Source organism: Monodelphis domestica, chromosome 7 (genome assembly GCF_027887165.1).
Source record: "Monodelphis domestica isolate mMonDom1 chromosome 7, mMonDom1.pri, whole genome shotgun sequence".
NCBI lineage: Eukaryota > Metazoa > Chordata > Mammalia > Didelphimorphia > Didelphidae > Monodelphis > Monodelphis domestica.
The window spans coordinates 93,990,558-94,010,394 of NC_077233.1; the positions used below are offsets into that span (position 1 = coordinate 93,990,558).

Sequence of the window (19,837 nt, forward strand, 5' to 3'; positions counted from 1 at the left end):
TTGTTGTAGCAAAAAATTTTTATTTTGTCTTAAAGGCTTGGTCTAGAACCCAGGGGATCAGGGTCTTGGGGGAAGGCTGAGGGCATAGATGGTTCCTCTCTTCTGCCTACTCCTCCTTTCTTTCTCCTCTTCCTCCCCTTTCTCCTCCCCTATGCAGCCTTCTTTTTGGCAGTTTCCTTCTCTTCCTCCAGAGCCTGGAGCCTCTCACTTTCTTTAATCAGTTGCACACCACAGTAGGTGACAAATAAGATGACCAGGGTGCTTTGGGGAAATCCTAGAAAAGAGGCAGGAGTTACTGGTGCCCTGTGTTGGTTAAGATCATACCCTTTGCCTAAATCCTAATCATCTACTCTGGTTAAGACCATGGATCTCCTCTGCTTTCCCAGTTCTTCCCAGCCCACTGCAACACAAGGCTTGGCCTTTCCCTTCTAATGCTCTCAAAGCCTACAGATATAACATATATACATTTATATATATATAAAACATTTAGAGCTGGATGAGCATTTAAGCTAGGGAATATGAGTTAGGAGAGCCCTTAGAATAAAGAACGTAGACTATTAGGGCTAGGAGGGACCCCGAGACACACAAGGACTGTAAGGGTTAGACTTTAGAGAGTGTCTAATTTTATGAGAAAGGAAACTAAACCTCCCCTTCACAAAGTCACATAGCTGGTGAGTGTCTTGAGTTTTTTTGTGTGTGTTTTTTTAAACTCTTACCTTCCATCTTAGAATCAATACTGTGTATTGGCTCCAAGGCAGAAGAGTGGTAAGGGCTGGGCAATGGGGGTCAAGTGACTTGCCCAGGGTCACACAGCTGGGGAGTGGCTGAGGCCAGATTTGAACCCAGGACCTCCTGTCTCTAGGCCTGGCTCTCAATCCACTGAACTACCCAGCTGCCCCCGTGACTTGAGTTTTAAGAACATTTCTGCCCAAGATTCTTTCTCCCTGCCACCCCTAACTGGCCAGGGCTGAGTCACCTGGGATGCCTGCCTCTCCCATCCTCACCTTTGCACACCCCTTCTCTACCCCCCAAAGGTCTTCAGGGCCCCAGATGAACCTGTGAACAGTAGGCGTCTGATCACTAACTCCATGAACTTCAGGCTGTTCAGAGACATGAGGTTGTAAATGATGATGCACCAAAAGTTGGCAGCCCCAAAGAGAGCCCGAGTTCTCCGGGACATCTGCTTTGACATTGAGCTCTGTCCAGTCCAGGGACACAGAGGGAAGCCATGGAGGAGGAAGAGGAGGAGGAGGAGGAGGAGGAGGAGGAGGAGGAGGAGGAGGAGGAGGAGGAGGAGGAGGAGGAGGATAAGAGGAGGAGGAAGGAGGAGGAGGGAGGAGGAGGAAGAAGAAAGGGAGTAGAGAAGAACAGAACTTTAGGTTTTAGGACCTCAAACACACAGTCTCCCTCTTCATTACCCAAGGAGTAAGGCCTAGGATAATAGGGAGTCAGGGGTAATCTCCCCATTTCTGCCCCCTCTCTCATTTTAGAAATGGACTTGTAGGTGGGAAGCCTGGCTGACCACTTCCTTGGCCAATCCAATACCCTTTTGTAAATGTTGGTTTTCTTTTCTATAAAATGGGAATAATAATACTTGGAACACATGACTGTAGCACTTTTTAAACCCTGAAGAGTTATTAAGAAATGGGATGGGGGCAGCTGGGTGGCTCAGTGGATTGAGAGCCAGGCCTAGAGACGGGAGGTCCTAGGTTCAAATCTGGCCTCAGCCACTTCCTAGCTGTGTGACCCTGGGCAAGTCACTTGACCCCCATTGCCTAGCCCTTACCACTCTTCTGCCTTGGAGCCAATACACACTATTGACTCTAAGATGGAAGGTAAGGGTTTTAATAAAAAAAAAAGGATCTGCTAATATTATCAATTATTGTGATTATGAATAATAGAATCACAGATGCCTACATCTGACACACCACCCTCTCATCTTACAAGTGTGGAAACTGAGGCCCAGGGGTGGGGGAAGTCACTTGCCCATCCAAGGTCATAAAGAAAGTCAGTGTCTGAGATAGTCTGGAAGCCAGGTCTTGAGCCTCTCAGCTAAGGGCTTGTGCATCCCACAGAATACGTTGGACAATATAACTGAATTTTGAGAAGTTTCTTCCATTTCTTCAAGCCCAATCCCCTAATCTATTATGTTTAGGTAACATGAGATTAGGATCCAGAGCTGGGATCCCATGGTGGGTGGGGAAAACACAGGGCTGTCTAGTCTCTCTTTGAAGACTTCTGTCATCTTGACACACCATCCTTCTCTCTTCTCCTGACTCTCCTCTGTCCCCTAGATCTGTTGTCCCCACTCACCTCTACCTGGGCCACTGGTCCCCACTCAGCTAGCTTCTGTACCCAGAGCTCGAAGTTGAGACCAAAGCAGTTCAGGGCAGACCACAGGTAGACAATATGATGGGGCCCCAGCCATAGGGTGGTGATGGCAAATGTGGCCAGTGTAGCTATCAGCTCTGGCCCCACAGACTGGTGCTCCCCACCAATGGCATCATAGACGTATCTGCAGAGGAGAGGGGAAGAATTGACACAGAGAGGGTGAACTCCATGGAGGACATAGAGAGGATTGATTAACTGCAAGGGAGCTTGGGAGATGAGGAGTAGAGGGAAAGGGTGAATTACAGGGATAGAAGAATTTGGGGAGGTGGGCTAGAACACTTGGGTCCCCTCATCAGCTGGCATCCTAATTGTCCAGTTCTAACACAAAAAAGTTGCCAATATCCAGAACCTTGGGAAGGCTACTCTTGAATGAGCCACCCAGGGAAATCCAACCCCTGGACCCTATCTGAATCCCATAATCCTATTCCTCCTTTCTTTATCTTTCTACATTTTTATAATTATGTTTTTTTCAAGGAATGAAAATTGGTTTTCTCTCCCTCTTAATCTCCCTCCTCCCAACCATTAGAGAAAAAAGAAGAGTCCATTGTAACATATATGCAGTCAAGCAAAATAAACTCCCTCATTGACACATCTCAACCTGGCACTGTTCCACTCAATTTCCAATTAGGTTTAGGGGTTCCCCAACCGAAAGACAACATCTTGGGGTAGGAGATACTCACTTGCACAGCCAGTCATTGATCCCACGGTCAAAGTGCCTAGGATATGGAGAAGAAACACTGATGGAGGAAGGATGGAGGTGTTGGGGAACCCCAGGGAGATATGGGCTCCTCTGAAAGCCCCAAGGGGACATAAATGTATCTCAGCAAGCTCTGAGAGCACAAAACTATTTCAAGCTGTTCTGAGGGGAGAGGGGAAACTCGGGATACTCAGAAGAGACTGGGGTATCTCATAGGGCTCTGATGGTCTCAGGAGGGTATCAGGCAACAAGGGAATCTCAGGGGACAGACAGAGGTTTTGAGGGGACAGAGATTTTCAGTGAACTCTGGGGATACCAGATTGTCTCAGGAAGTCCTGAAAAGGCAAGGCTATCTCAGGGAGCTCTTAGGGTTCAGGGGGTTCTCCAGGATATTCAGAGGACACAGGAGTATCTCAAGGAGCTATAAGAAGAAAGGGGTATCTTTAGAAGACCTGAAGAGATTAAAGCATTTCAAGGAGGTATGAGGGAACTGGGGTACATCAGAAAGCACTAGGAAGGCAGGGGTCTTGAGGTAGCTCTGAGGTGACAGGAATGTTTCAGGGGAATCTGGGGGTAAGGGGGTATCTCAGAACATCCTCAGAAGAACAGGAAAATTTCAGGGAACCCTGAGGCAGATTCTATAGTGGAGAATTAAAGTGAAGATTAAAGGAAAGGAGAAATGGAGGTGATATTGTGGTAGCAATGGGCTAATAAATGAGAAGTTTAAGAAATGGATTACATTCCTTAGCTCTAAGAGACTTCTGTCATCCAGTGTATACATTGGCAGGAGTTCTCTCTCTCGGCCAGAAACAGAGAGCTAAAAATTCCTGGATTCGACTTCATGCTAATTTTACCCTTCCCAATGGTGTAGGAAGCAATAAGAAAAGTGACGATCCTGGATCTGGTTATGCCCAAGGAAGAACCAGTTTAGGAAGCAGAAATAATTGGAAAACTTAATGGGTGAAATTCTTTTATCTTAGAATTGATGATAAAGGAGAGGTGATGTGGACCTAGTTTGGCAGGTCTATGAGAAGAAACTGTGCTGAAGTGGCAAACATGTTGGATTTGGAGTAAGGAAGACCTGAATTCAAATCCTGATTCTTATATTTATTAGCTATGGGACCTTGGGGGAAATTTCTCAACCCCTCTGAGCCTTAGCTTTCTGATCTGTGAAATGGAGGACATAATATACATAATTTACAGGATTGTGGTGATACTCAAGTTCAATAATGTAGATACAATGTTTTGCCAACTTGGAGCACTTGTTAATATACAGGTTAGGTTTTTGGAAAGCAAAATTTAGAGAAAATATAGGTGGACTCCCATTGGCTCAAATTTTGGGGGAAAGTCATCTCAGGGTGGGTGGGCATTTCTCAAAAATGAATTCTAAAGACACGAAGAGAAATAGTCCCAGTGAAGAAGAAAAGGCAGATTTCTTTAAAGAGATCCATTTTAAAAAGGCGTGTACTCACAATGGAACATAGAAAGCCTCATTTGGAGTGAGGCAGAATGATCAGCAGAATGGGAACACTGACTATATTTTTAAAGGGAAAAAGAAGAAGGAAGGAAAGGGAAATAAATCAGACTGGGCAAATCTTTGGTCAGGATTAGAAAGGAACAATCAGAAAAATTCATTTATTTATTTAAAGGCTAAGTATTTGGAGTAATATCTTACCCTTTGTTTCATACGTTAATTTTTGTGGTTTTAGATATATATATATACACATATAATTTTCATTTAAGATAGGCACAGAAAATGGAAGCAAAGGGCAGGGAATGAGGAATGAATACAATTCAGTGAATACAAAACAACACAATTTGGTGTTTTGGTTATTTGGACTGAACTGTTCTTTTTCTCTTTCTTTTAAAATCTTTGCCATAAGAGATGGCTTACTGGGTAGAGGAGGAGGAAGTGTATATTTGTAAATGAATGGCATGTAAAAATGAAAGGTATCGAGATGAGATAAACATTTTAAAAGAAAGTTTGTTGACTGGAGAAGGATAAATATCATCCTGATTTTCAAAAAAGGGAAGAGAGTTGAATCTGTTAATTATAGACCAGGGAGCCTAATTAGTTTCAATTCCTAGTAAAACTCTAGAATATACTCTTTTTTTTTAAACCCTTACCTTCCGTCTTGGAGTCAATACTATGTATTGGCTCCAAGGCAGAAAAGTGGTAAGGGCTAGGCAATGGGGGTCAAGTGACTTGCCCAGGGTCACACAGCTAGGAAGTAGAATATACTCTTTAAGAACCAGTGTACATCAAAAGTGTTTGTCACAACCACACAGCATATTCAGTGCAGGGTCTGAATGAAAGAATTCCCTATAGATGAAGTCCTCCAGATACTCCTTTTTGAGATATCATTGGTTATACCAAGTCTTTGAATACTTCATTTCTTTTCTTTTTATTTTATTGGAAAATTTTATTTAATTAATTAATTTAGAATATTTTTCCACCTTTGAATACTTCAAAGCCTGCTCAATGAGTTTTCACATTCACACAGTAGAATTGAATTTAATAAGAGTCAGTAAAGTGGATGAAAAGCCAGGTTGAGAGATAGGAGGTCGTGGGTACAAAATTGGCCTCAGCTACTTCCTAGCTGTGTGATCCTGGGCAAGTCAATTAACCCCCAATTGCCCAGCCCAGACTACTCTTTTGCCTTGGAACCAATACACAGTATTGATTCTAAAACAGAAGGTCAGGATTAAAAAAAAAAGAAGAAGAAGAATTAAGTCTAATAATCCACACTGCTTAGACCAAGTGGATGAGCAATGACTAATGTCTTGACCTTGGTATTACGTACTTGGTACTTGATAATATGTATCTCAGACAAGACACTGCAGACAGACATAGATTTGGGCCCAAAACTGAAGAAGAGAGAGGGCTGGATTACCAGTAGGAAATTGCACATAAGACTTCCGTGAATTTCAGATTATTCTTGAAACAAAAAAAGAATTCTCTTTTAAAACATCAATATTCTTCCAGTGATGCCATTTGGCTGCCAGACATGGGATACCCACAATCTCTAACGAATCGGAATAGTGAGTGACCCAAAGAGCATTAGTACTAGAGGTCTTCCAGCAAGAGCTGGCTGAGTAAGCCCCTGGAGAGGACTCTGGAGAGGGGACCCAGGAGAGGGGCTGTTGCTTGGGTCCAGGTATGCCCTCTAAGGTCTCATAGGAGACTCATAGGAATGGGGCACTTTGTGGGGATAAAGGAATCTCCAGGCATTTTGAGGCGAAAGGGAAATTTCAGGGAGCCATTGGAGGAGGGGAAGAGGAGCCTCTCAGAGTGTCCCGAGGGGACAGGGATGCCCCCAACGTGCCATGGTAATGTTAGTGGTGGGAAGGGAGCAGACTTACGTTTCTGCAAAGACATAGAGGGCTGTGATGCACTTAGGTGCCTGGGGCGGGTCCAGGTGATCCAGCCGGGCCACAGTGTTCACGACGCCAAACATCACAGCTGCTTTCACCCAGTCATATACCAGGTTGAAGTAGGCCAAGAGCGCTGGAGGTCAACAAAGACCTGCGTCACCCACTCTAGTCTGGGAGGTCATTTGTGTCCACCACCCTACATCCAATCAGCCCCTCCCCCCAGGCACCCTCTATAGCCCTTAAGAAGTCACCTCATTGGGGGCAGCTGGGTAGCTCAGTGGATGGAGTGCCAGGCCTAGAGATGGGAGGTCCTAGGTTCAAATCTGGCCTCAGACACTTCCCAGCTGGGTGACCTTGGGTAAGGCACCTGACCTCCATTGCCTAGCCTTGAAGCCAATACACAGTATTGACTCCAAGATGGAAGGTAAGGGTTTTAAATTAAAAAAAAAACAAAGAAGTCACCTCATGGCCTGTCCATCCTTTTAAAACTGGATTTGTGACACCCTAACCCCCATCTCCACCTTGGAAGTCCATTGGAAAAATCTCTACAACTTTTCAAAACAAAGTGACCTCTTGGTCATGTGAATTGGACAACTAATTGTCCTGCCCTATCCCCCATCATTTGACCCTCGGTGTCCAGTAGGAGCTGGTCCTTGGCCCCTCCTGGCCTCATCTCTCTCCCAAATACTAAGATATTTTAAAGTGGCTGAAGTTCCCCAGCTCCGTCCAGAGGAGCTTAAAGACAAGAACACTCATCATCTGTAGGGCCTTGGGGTCTGGCTCAATCATGGAGCAGGATCTAAGGGCAGCAGTCAGTCCCACAGCATCACAGAATTGGATCCAAAGCATAGCTGAGCAGAAATCACAGGGAGGTTTCCACATGCCCTAAATGTGCCTATCTTCCTTCCATCTGAAGACTTCCAGTGTGGCAGGGATTTACCACCTCCTTCCATTGAGACAACTCACAGTATTAGAAAGTTTTTCCTTATGTGGATATGAAACTAAAACCTCTTCATTCATTCAGGGAACTTCAGTACCCACTGGACCCAATTTAGGTAGGTCCTGGCCCCTGACCTCCTGGAACTTAGCTCTTCTTTCCCAGGGCTCTTAGTTTCACCCTCTTTGGCCAAACAGGATAAGTCTGCTTCTCTTCTACATCACAGTCCTTCAAATTCTTTAAGAAAGGTACTATATCCCTTCTAAGTTTTCTCTTCTCTTGGCAAAACAGGTCCACTTCTTTCAGATGTCCTACCAGGTCCTGGTCTCTGGATCCCTCACCATCATGGTCACTCTGGACCTGTTCTAGCCTGTCTCTTTCCTAAAATATGGCACCCCAACTTGGACAGAGTACTTCTGATGAAATTTGCCAAGGGAAGAGGATGGGGGATGACTACGTCCTCTGTTCGGGACTCTTGGGCTAGAAGTCAGGAGACCTGAGTGTCTTTGGGAAAATCCCAAATTCGTGTTTTTTTATTTGTTTTTCCTGGATCTGGAATCAGGCAACTTGAGTTTGATCCTGTTCTCATACTCATCAGCTATATGACCTTGGACAATACCTTTATCTCCCTGAGTCTCCATTTCTTACTCTATAAAACAGGGGTGAAGCCTACTGTACTTCCCCCTCCCCAGGGTTGTTTTGAGCAAAATGCTTTGTAGACTCCAAAGGGCCCCAGAAATGGGAGCTGTTATTGTTGGGATGGTACTGCTGAGGCCAGTGGGGTGAGGAGACAGTGGCACAAAGGTGCTCTTTGTTTGAAGACAAACAGGGCTAGAATCTTATCTGGGCAAGAGGAGAGGAGATGGCGTCACCCAGGGCTTGGGAGGGTGAGAGGGGGTTGGGAGAGCCAATGTTTGGGAAGCTGACAGTCCCAAGATATGAAGGAGTAAGTGGCCCGAGGGGGTGCTTTGAGTTTTGTCTCCAGCAGGCTGATCAGACTGTATGATGGACCCCCCTCTCTGGACAGAATACGTCAATGCCTCTACCTAGAATTCCCTATTCCTTCTCCCTTTACCCTGTCTACCCGATGAGCTCTTTTTCCCATTCTTTCTCACCAGGCAACAGCTCAAGTCTTGGAAAGGGGCTTCTCCTATCTTCTCTCCTCCCCTCCAGGGTATTTAAGGTTATTCCACCTCCTTAAAGCTGTTACAGCATCAGCAGAATCACAGAAGCATTTTTCAGAGCCAAGAGAGCATACAACTGTCTCATTTTGTAGGCCTTTCTGTCATGGGCAGGGGAAGGGATTTGCTCAAGGTCATACACCTAGAGTTGGGAGGTTCTGGGTTCAAATCTGACCTCAGACATTTTTTAAGTATGTGACCCTGGGCAATTCACTTAATTCTAATTGACTAGCCCTTACCATTTTTCTGCCTTGGAAATGATACTAGAAGAAGAAGGAGGAGGAGGAGGAGGAGGAGGAGGAGGAGGAGGAGGAGGAGGGGAGAGAGAGAAAGAGAGAGAGAAAGAAAGAAAGAAAAGAAGGAAGGAAGGAAGGAAGGAAGGAAGGAAGGAAGGAAGGAAGGAAGGAAAGAAGGAAGGAAGGAAGGAAGGAAGGAAGGAAGGAAGGAAGGAAGGAAGGAAGGAAGGAAGGAAGGAAGGAAGGAAGGAAGGAAGGAAGGAAGGAAGGAAGGAAGGAAGGAAGGAAGGAAGAAAGGAAGGAAGAAAGGAAGGAAGAGAGAGAGAGAAATTGTAACTGGGATTTGAACCTGGGTCTCCATGACTTCCAGACTGATACTCTGTACCACAATGCTTTAGGTCAAGACTCTTGGTTTAGATAAAGTCCAGACTGCTCACTTTGGTTTTCAAGGTCCTTCAGAGTCTGGCCCCAACCCTCCTTTGCTATCTATGGTCTTTGCCTTTCCCAACCTTTTCCATTCAGCCAGGCTTGCTACTGGTTCTCTGTGTAACACAATTAATTGCCTGGAGTTCTCCACAATTTGCTGCTCACATTGTTCCCCTATTAGGGAGGGCCTATCTGGCATACACCATGCTCCTTCCTCTTTCTTGTCTGAGCTGAGCTGAGGGCTCAAACTTTATCTGTGCCTACCATGGAGAACACTGTCCTGTTTTGGCTTCTCCCAGTTCCTGGGGTACATGCCCTCATGTTCTATCTTTCTCCTCAACCAGCCTGTAAGTTCCCTGAGGGAAAATCCTGGCCCTATTCCTCCTGTCCTGCCTAGTACAGGGCTGGCAAATGGGGCAGAGCTGACTTCAGACTTAATAGAACCATGGATGGTCTCCTTTGCCCATAGACAAATTCCAAGCCCTGGCATGTAGGGCCATTCCTCGACTTCCTTTCCACTTTTTTCTCTGGCTAACCTCTCCTCTTTGTACATGCTAGATTTCAGCTGGAGTGAACAAGGAGGTATTTCTAATCTTTTCTTGTCCTTTCCAGCCTCCACAGACCATCCCCTAGAGCCAGAACACCATCTTCCTCATCTCTGCCTAGTGAAATCCTCCCCTTCCTTTCAGGGTCATCTCAGGAGCTTCCTCCTTCATGAAAGCTTCCTTGATGACTCCCATTCTCCCTTCCAAGCTGAAAGAGACCCTCAAAGTCTGTCCTGCGGTGCTTGGACCAGGTGTCTCTCTCTGGTTTCCAGCCAGAATTACAGTCATCCGTATGTATGTGAAAGTACGTAGGCAAGCAGACGTGTGTATGTCATCAGAGGGCAAGCTCCCTGAGGGCAGGAACTACGCTTTCCATCTTTGTATCCCAGTACCAAAGGAAGGCTCTTCTACTTCAATAACATTCAAGAAACACTCAGTAAATGCCCTTTAAGTGTCCAGTAAGCAGGCTCTGGGCATATGAAAATGAGAAAACAAAAGGGAAACTCCCTGCCCTCAAGCAGCTTCTAGTCTCCTGGAAGGACACAACAAGTACCCAGACAAATAAATGCAATACCCATCAATATAGGCCAAATACTTTCCAGAGGAAGAAAGTCCTAAGAGGATACTTAAGAGCCATTTCTTGGATTCTAAAAAAAATACCCAAAGGTGGTTTTGCCTATTTCTGATTGAGCCTCAGCTGTCCGGAACACCTTTCACACACACACACACACACACACACACACACACACACACACACACACACACACACCTATATTTATCGATGTATCTGTGTTTGCTTATTCATACATACATAAGAAACCTGCAAACACACAGAGATCATACAACACACACTCAGGCATCTCCAAAGACATATTCACACTCACAGAGACACATGCCAACACACACACATAAAACACAGGGTACCTAAAGACACAAATGCATGTATGGACATGCACCAACACTCCAATACACACAAACACTCAGGCTTATTGCCTGCTCTTCCAATACAGACATGTCCTAGCCCCAAATCTCTCTGAGATCTGCTTGGCAGCCTGCCCCAGGCTCCATGTTCTCCAGCATCCACAAACCCTTTCTCTAAGCCACTTTTGTTTGAGAAAATCAGCCTAGGTCTTGGAGGGAGAGTGGGGGTCCCAGGTGTGGGGGAAGGACCCCCGTCCTGGCCAGGTCCCCCATCGAGGCCTCACCCACCTAGGGTCCAGTCTGAGAGGCTATTGGTGAACTTGAGGTCATTAGGAATGGTAAGGATGTAGAAGAAATGGAAGAACACGTCCACGACCACAATGGAGGCCAGGCTGAGTCCTGCCTGGGTACGGATCTGCCACATTTCCCGCTCCCTTCGAACAGGCTCCAGCTGGCTCACCTAGGGGTGGGGGGGAGGAGGAGATGCTTACCTGGCTCTGGCCTCACTCTACTAGAGTCACAGTGCTGCCCTCGGGGATGCCCCCACCCTCAGTCTAAGTTTGGGGGGGCAGGAGGCAGCCCTGCCCTTAAGAGAACTCACGGGCTTTGGGGAGGAGGGTGGGAGAACGTCATCACCCCCAGTTCCCTTACCTGGGCATGGAACTTGTCGAAAGTCATGATGGGTCCAAAGAAGAAGAAGGGCAGATAGAAATTATACTTGAGCAGGTCCAGGAAGGAGTAACTGCCATCGAGTCGAGCACAGTTCTCCAGGGCAAAGCTCATGCACCGGAAAATCGTGAAGCCGCTTCCCCCATAAAATAGCACATCTTGAAGATCAAACGTGTCCGTTACAAACTCGTTCTGGATGAAAAAGAACAGCAACGGCGCTCGCTGGTGGCACCCCGGCACAGCATCCTTCAGGGCCTGGATGGAATCCCACCACCTACAAGAAGCCCACCTCCTGGCTCCAGCCTAGCCTATGCAGTATCTCCCTGATCAAATGATAATATCCATAAAGTGCTTGGCACAGGGCCTGGTACAGAGTGGGGGCTACTACATCACTGCGTATCCCCCCTTCCCTCATGCCCTTCCTTCCAACCTAGGTAAGCTCATTCATTCATTCAGGCCTTTGGCAAACCTCCTCTGAGGTCTAGACCTCTGTGCTGCCATAGTGAGAGGGAGAAAGAAGAGAGAGAAGTTGGTTTCTGCCTTCAGGAAGCTCCCTGCTCAGCAGAGACAGACCCAGGCCCTGGCCTCAGGGTGCTCAGAGTCTAGGGGAGACCAGTGTGAGGACACGAGAGGAGCGCGTGGCAGCCGGGGCACCCCCGGCTCTAAGGGATGCGTGGAGGAGGCCAGAGGAGGGAGAGATCCTGCAGCACGGGGAAGAGGGAGCATCTGCAGAGGCACTGAGGAGGACAGGCGCATCTCGGCTCTGCTGCTTACTACCGGTGCGCCCTTGGGCCAGACACGTACCCTTTCTGAGATTCAGCGTCCTCCGTGGTAAAATAAAGGGGTTAGACTAGAGAACAGGGGTGTCCCCTTTCAGCTCTAACGCCTGGAACTCTTCCTCGACCCCCCACGACCCTCTTTTCTCTTCCCCGTCGCACCTGCCACAAATTGGCCGGCTCCAGCTTGAAGGAGGCCAGACTGGTGAGACCCACGGCAAAGCAGAGCCACGGCTGCTTAAATAGAGAGACCATGTAGAGCCCCAGGCAGTGGGCCAACAGAAGCAGCAAGTAGTGGGAGCCCATGATCCCCAGCACGGCGAAGACCCCGTAGAGAGCGTACATCCAGGAGCGGTGCTGTGGGAAGACAAAGAAAGAGAGGAGCGCAAGCAGGGGGGACGGAGGCCGGGAGAGGCAGCCGGGCTCCGGAGTCCCCTCTGCCTAGGACAGGGTCCCGAGTGACCTCCGAGGAACCCGCCTAGGCCTGAGTTTCCACATCTGAAAAACCAGTTTAGACTGCGTGATCTCTGAGAGTCCTTCCAGTTCTGACATGCTCTCAGCTAAGGTCCCTTCCAGGGAGGATTCATGAAATGCCTGTGGAAGCCAGGCACAGTCCTAGCCCCTGAGGGGTACAGAGAGAATAACGCTAGGTTTGGGGAAAGGCTTCCCTCCAGTGCCTCCAGCATGGGCGGCCATAAGGGGGACGAGGGGATAGATGAGGTGACGTCTACCTTTGGGGGGACCCCAACTCACCTGTGGGGCAGTCATGGAGCAGATCTTGGCAAAGAGCACATGACCTGAGAGGGCAAAGATGATGACGTTACGGAAGGTGGTGAACCACATGATCCACTCGAAATCTGCCACATCCTGGTGGGGGGGAGAAGATTCTGAACAGTGATGAGTGGGAAGCAGAAGGGACCTAGAGCTCTCTCCGAGGCACCAGGGTTGGAAGCTGCCAGCCTATGGAAGGACTCATCTCTATTCTTCTCCAGAGTCTTGTCTATGGGCTAGATTTCCACGGCCACTTGGGCATGGAGGGCCTTAGTCTAAATTGGCTTAAATAAGTGAGATCACCCCCAGGAGGGGACCGATAGACCCTGCTCCCAACCACTTCCCCTTGGCCTTGGGATTCCATCATCAGTATTTAGCACTGTGCCTGGTACACTTGGTGAGTGTTAAATATATGCCCTAAATATAGACCGAGTGGTTCATTTATCCTCTTGGGAGAAGGCAGTGCTACAGATGGGGGCTCCTGGAATTGTAGAGTTTATTACAAAAGGTTCACAAATGCAGAGCGAGAGGAGCAGAACCAGGAGAACATTGTACACAGAGACTAATACACTGTGGTATAATCGAACGTAATGGACTTCTCCATTAGTGGCGGTGTAATGTCCCTGAAGAACTTGCAGGGATCCAGGAGAAAAAAACACCATTCATAAGCAAAGGATAAACTATGGGAGTGGAAACACCGAGGAAAAGCAACTGCCTGAATACAGAGGTTGAGGGGACATGACAGAGGACAGACTCTAAATGAACACTCTAGTGCAAATACTATCAACAAAGCAATGGGTTCAAATCAAGAAAACATCTAATGCCCAGTGGATTTACTCGTCGGCTATGGGGGGTGGGGGGGGAGGAAAAGAAAATGATCTATGTCTTTAATGAATAATGCTTGGAAATGATGAAATAAAATGTATTTTTAAAAAAAAAGGTTCACAAATTCCCAGGTGTCCTAAGAATCACTCACCGACAGAATATACAACATGAATGAATGAATGCAGTAAATAAGCAAATATCTGGCCTCAGACACTTCCCAGCCAGGTGACCCTGGGCAAGTCACTTAACCCCTATTGCCTAGACCTTTCCACTCTTCTGCCTTGCAAGCAATACTTAGTATTGAAGCTAATATATTCCAAATTTATTTACAAATAAATAAGCAGATAGATCTGGAGGACGGCTGAGTAGCATTTTCACAGGCATTTTAGATGCTACTGTGATTAGCAAACTATAAATTCATTTCAAAATGTTCCTGAATTCATAGCTGCTCTTCCTTGCTCAGCAGATATGAACAGGTTAACCAACATCACACGGGGGTGCTCAGAGAGATTGTTTGAATGTGGTCTGCATACATAAAAAGGTTGGGTACCACTGGGTGCAGCCAGAGGAATCTCCCAGCTCTGACACTTGCTAGCTGGGAGACCTCGGGCAAGTCAATGAACCCCTCCTTCCCCTGGGGCCTCGGTTTCTTCACTTATAAAATGAGGGGTTTGGACCAGAGCATCTCTCTAGTTTCTTCTGGCCCTAAGTCCTAGGATGTTCTGGCTTCTGCTAAGATCCAGATCCTCTGGAGAGAAGAGGTCTAGTAGAATATACTAGCCCCCAACCCCCTTCCACATGCCTGCTATTCTTTTCAGAGAAGCAGAATAATAGAATGGGAAAGAAGAAATAAACACTAATGGGAAAGATTTTAATAAACAGACACTAATTTGCTGTGTGACCTCGGACAAAAAAACAAAAACAAAAGCAAAAAAGAATATACTAGCCCTGGTCAATTGGACCCCGAGGGGAAGGAACTTAGGCTGGGCCCACTTCAGTTGGGCACTGTGGTCCCTCTGGGGGAGACAGGATTGGGTGATGGAGGGGGTGCACTAAGGGCCCTGCTGGTGGTCAGCTGTATGGAGGAAAGAGGACTGTAACAGCCAGAAAGAACCAGGGAGGGGGCTAGCAGGAAGGGAGGGGTGTCCTTAGTCCCTGCCCATTCAGCTTAGCAATAATTTCCTCCTGTCTCTTAGCCCTTCTAGTGAAATAGGAAATCCTGTCAGCCCTTCGGAAAGAAAGATGGGAGCGGGCACCTACCATCTTTCGTCCGATGTAATGCCAGCCAGGCTTCACCGACTCCTTGAATGTCTTCCTGTTCATGTTGTCTGAAAAGAGATGTGGGGGTCACTGACTCTTAGTCACTAGAATTCCAGAGATGTTGCTTGGGTCCCAAGGCTGAGCACAGGAGCCCTTTCATGGGGAGAGAGGGAGGTTGTGTGTCCCTATAAATGCCATGTGGGTAGATAGATCGTGTGTTTCTATAAGTGCTTTCTATGAAGCAACACGAGATCCTGGGATCTTGGACACATTCTGACTGCATGACCTTGGGTGGGTCATTTAATTTCTCAATGCACCTGGTCATTCTCTGAGACTATAAGTAACAGAGCGGTTGTCCATCTGCTGATTAAATTCCAGGCTTGGGTCCTCCCTCGAATATCTAAGTCTATGTCTATTATAGAATTTCGGGGTCTAAGAGGACCTCTGAGATCCCTTCTAGTCCAACCCATTCCTGAATGGAAAACACCTCTGTTGCATTTATACCATCTCTGACATGTGGTCCTCCGACCTTTGCTTTGAGGCCTCTGGGGATGGGGATCTCACTACCTCCTCTGGCAGTCTGTTCATCTTCTGTAAATATGTAAGCATTTTGGGTGTGGAGAAGACTGTGAGCATCCATGTGTAATTTATGTCTGTTTCTCAGGGTCTATGTGTTTGTCTCTAAGTTCATACAATGCTGCTGCTGCTACTGGTTAACATGCATGAAGCTCCTACTAGCTAGGTAGTTTATGATTATCATCTCATTTGAGTCTTACAAGAACCCTGGAAAGTAGGTGCTATTATGATCCCCATTTTATAGATGAGAAAACTGAGGCAAAAAGATGTTAAGTGACTTGCTTGGGGGTTACAGCCTTAGACTGAATTTGAATTCAGGTCTTCCTGACTGCACTCGGCTCTCTATCCATCGTCCCAGTTGGTATATGTGTATGTGCCTGGATAAACAGCTCGGTCTGCACCCCCAAACCCCCTTTGCATCATCTGTTTTTGGTATCATTCAGCTCTAACTCTGCACGTGACCTCAGGGGGGCTTTCTTCCCCCAGGATTTGCAGGATTTGCAGCATTGCCCACCCCATTCCTCAACCATCATTGCTTGGATGGGGTTTCTTTCTCTCCTCTTCCATTGCCCCTCACCTCTGTGTGCCATTTCTTCCCACCCTCATAGCAAGAAGGATTCCACTCTTCAGGCTCCTTTAAAAGCACAGAGTTTGCCTGTCCTCTGCATTTTTAGGAGCTGGCTTCCTTCTCCCCTTGTTTTCTGGTTCCATGCTCCATCATCTGCTCAAAGAGCAGTCTGGCCCTTCGCCTCCACCCTTTTTGCCCCTCTTCTGCCCTTGGCCCACTGCCTGAGAGGCCCCGAGGGGTATGGTGTCCGGGAAGCGGAGAGTCCTGGACCTTCAGCTAGGGAAAGACCCGGGCTCTCTTTAGTCCTCTTAACCTTCCTGAGTGCCTCAGTTTCTTCATCTGTAAAAGGGGACACTCAGCTTCATACTTTGTGCCTCCTCGGGTTATTGGAGCTGGAGAAATAGGGGTAGGATGGGGGAAAGGTGAAGAGAGCGATGCCTCCCAATATTTTAACGCCAGTTAATCTGTGATGACCAGAGGGGCATGCAAAAAGATTTTTCCCAGCACACAGCAGAAACTAACTTCCTGAGCCGTGATTAAAGGAGCCCAGCTCCAGTGCAGAGGAAGCCGGTAGTCCCTCTCCCCAGCACCAGTCCTCTCTGTCAATTTGGGGATGGGCCAGCCAGAGGTTGTGGATGGTTCGCTGGTCCAAGTGGCACGATGGATAGTGAGTAGAAGGAATTCTATTGTTACTATTACTGTTAATAACACTAATAAACTTTATGGAAAATAAGAACTTGAAGATATTAATTTTAATCTAACAATAGAATACCAGGCCTGGATCTGGAAGGCTCATCTTCCTGAGTCCAAATCTGGCCTTGGATCTTAACTGGTTGTATGGCTCTGGGCAAGTCACTTAACCCTGTTTGCCTCAGTGTCTTCATTTGTAAAATGAATTAGACAAGAGAATGGCAAACCAGTTCTGTGTCTTTGCCAAGAAAATTCCAAATGGGGTCATATAGAGTCAGCCGTGACTGGAGCAGGATCAAACAGGAGCAAACAAGCAGGATCTCTTAGTGGGGAGGAGTGCTGTGTTCCAAACACACCTTTGCTCCTCTTAGCTAACCAGTGACCATCCGAGGCTCTCTGCTCCAGAGGGCACCCTGACCCAGGCTCCTTGGGCCAGATGGAACTTAGAAGCAGCAGCAGCCACTCTGCTATTCTCTCTTCTTCCCTCTCCTTTCCTGCCCACCTCCTTCTCTGTCTCTGTCTCTGTCTCTGTCTCTGTCTCTGTCTCTGTCTCTGTCTCTGTCTCTGTCTCTGTCTCTGTCTCTCTCTCTCTCTCTCTGTCTCTCTCTCTGTCTCTCTCTCTGTCTCTCTCTCTGTTTCTCCCTCTCTCTCTCTCTCTTTTTCTCTTTCTCTCTCCCTCTCTCTCTCTCTCTCTCTCTCTCTCTCTCTCTCTCTCTCTCTCTCTCTCTCTCTCTGTCTGTCTCTCTCTGTCTCTCTCCCTCCCCTTCTCTCATTCTTTCCTCTCTCTTCCTCCTTCCCAATAATGGAGTACACGACAAAGTGTTTTCTCCTATGACTACCCTGTGAGGGCAAGTATGTCCATTTGAGGATCCCTCTTGTGTAGATGGAGTAACAGATTTGGGAGTGTCATCATTCCCAGGGCTCCAGACACAAGAGACAGAAGCACAAAAAGAAAGACATCGGTGTCAGTGTTCACTCCAATTTTCCCAGGGCTCTATAGTTGTTGATAAAGCACTTTCTTCACAACAGCCCACGAGACAGGTGGTACAAAGGTTGTCATGTCCATTTTGTGGATGAAGAAACTGAGGCTACGAGAGAAATAATCACATAGCGAAAGGCACTGGAATGGGGATGTAAAACCAGGAGATTTAGGATGCCAAAGGAATGAGGATCTCTCTATCGCCATCCGCCTTCCTCTCCATCCCCTCCCATCAATAATAATAATAATAATAATAACAATGACAAGGGATCGCTGTTTTGAAAGAAGGGCTTTACCTCGAGACGTCTCAAAGAGCTCCCTGGCAGCATAGCTCAGGGCGCCCACAAGAACCAGGGCGTAGGTGGCTAGCTCGAGAGGGGGCAGCGAAGTCTTGATGCCCATGCTTGAGGAAGGGAGCCAGGAGGTCCTGGAGCTGGAGGAGAGGACCTGACAAGATTAGCTGTGCTTTTGTCTAGAATCTGAGCAAGGTAGCCCCATGGGTGCCCTGCCCACACCCAGTTCTGCCCCTTTCGGTCCATGCGCCTCTCTCCTGGGAGCAGCAGGGTCTCTGTCCTCAGGGGGTCTCTGGTTTGCAGGGGGGGGACATAGCCCTGGTCCTCAAGCCAACCTCCTCCCCAGCCCTGCCCCTCCGGGAGTCTCCGGACCAAGGAGGTAGACAGAATCAGTCTTACTGGAAGAATAGTCCTGGGAATTCTTCACTTGCTACTTTTAAAGCCATTTTCTTATTGATAATGTCCTTGGATTCATACTGGACTGATACAGTAACTCTATGAAGGAGGCAGGGCTAGATGAACCAGCCCTATTTTACAGAAAAGGAAACTGAGGCCCAGAGTGCTCACGCTCACACAAGGAGTGAGTTGCGGGCTTGGGACAAGATCCAAGGACTCCAGGTTCCCAGGCAGGGGCTCTGACTTGCTCCCTTTGGGCCCCCAAACACCCATAACCCATGGGAGGCATTCTCCTCCTCCACCATCTCCCCCCATCCCCATGAACGTCCCCCGGACCCCAGGGCCCAGGGAGCATCTCCCTCCTGTTTCCCCAGGCCCAGGGCAGAGGGTCCTTACCTTGCCTAGGCTCCGTCTCCAAGGAGCCCTAGAGCAGGCCCAGAGGGTGAGTAAGGCCTGGTCCCTCCGGATGCCTCCCTCTCAGGAGCCGGTCCCCAGGCCAGCCTGCTCTGGTTACTGCACTGGCTCTGCCACCACAGCCCAGGGCTCAGGTTCCTGAAAAGGGAGGGCAGGTGGAGGGAGGCCGGCGTATCTCCCTCCTCCCTCCTCCTCGGGGGCCTTGCCAGGCTGTCCAGCTGCCCAGCCTGGGCACACGGAGGAGACAGCCCTTTGTCTTTCCCCAAATGCACCCAGGGGTGGGGGACCCAGGGCCCCCTTGTTCCCAAGCCCAAGCCCGGAGAGCCCTGAGATAGCCGGTCCTCCTGCTTCATCTTACAGGTGAGGAACCTGAGGGCTAGAAAGGGTAAGTGATTGACCTAAGGTCACACAGCTAAGAAGGCATCCGAATAGGACCTGAACCCATGTCTTATGACTCCGAGTCGTGTTTAAACCCTCACCTTCTGTCTTAGAATCTTAGTATTAGTTCCAAGGCAGGAGAGCTGGAAGGGCCAGGCAATGGGTTAAAGGACTTGTCCAGGGTCACACAGCTAAGAAATGTCTGAAGCTAGATTTAAACCCAGGACCTCCCCTCTCCAGGCCTGGCTCTCTATCTATTGAGCTACCTCGATGCCCCCTAAGTATTTTTTCTACAACACCCGTTAGCACAAGTAATATCCCCATTTGGTAGAGGAGAAAACAGACAAGGAGAGGTTAAATGACGTGCTTTGCACTTCCTCCTTCCCCCTAAAAAGGAGGTTTCTTGTTCCATAAGGGCCTTCAGTCCCAGTTTCTCCAAGCAGCCATCAAAAGATCACAGAGACTCGGGTGTGCAGAAATTCCCAGGGGGCTCCCTGGCTCTAGGAGCCACTGGGGTACAAGCTGTGGAGCCT

General features: G+C 48.0%; 1 protein-coding gene across 5 annotated transcripts in view; it reads right to left on the reverse strand.

The window, feature by feature from the left end:
- HHATL (hedgehog acyltransferase like) overlaps positions 1–19,837 on the reverse strand; it is a 25,233-nt gene continuing 5,396 nt past the window's right edge. For 3 of the 5 annotated variants that reach the window (XM_001377226.4, XM_056805103.1, XM_016424364.2), the window contains 12 exons: positions 18,909–19,064; positions 18,120–18,256; positions 15,011–15,078; positions 12,908–13,021; positions 12,317–12,511; positions 11,361–11,570; positions 10,998–11,169; positions 6,452–6,596; positions 3,072–3,107; positions 2,314–2,515; positions 1,057–1,198; positions 1–274 (listed from right to left, as the gene is read on the reverse strand). In XM_001377226.4, coding sequence (XP_001377263.2) covers positions 150–274; positions 1,057–1,198; positions 2,314–2,515; positions 3,072–3,107; positions 6,452–6,596; positions 10,998–11,169; positions 11,361–11,570; positions 12,317–12,511; positions 12,908–13,021; positions 15,011–15,078; positions 18,120–18,225 — 1,515 coding nt within the window. In that variant the 5' untranslated portion in view covers positions 18,226–18,256; positions 18,909–19,064 and the 3' untranslated portion in view covers positions 1–149. Of the gene's footprint in view, positions 275–1,056; positions 1,199–2,313; positions 2,516–3,071; positions 3,108–6,451; positions 6,597–10,997; positions 11,170–11,360; positions 11,571–12,316; positions 12,512–12,907; positions 13,022–15,010; positions 15,079–18,119; positions 18,271–18,908; positions 19,065–19,837 lie in introns of all 5 variants that reach the window. The other 2 variants (XM_007499789.3, XM_007499790.3) reach the window with 2 other exon arrangements.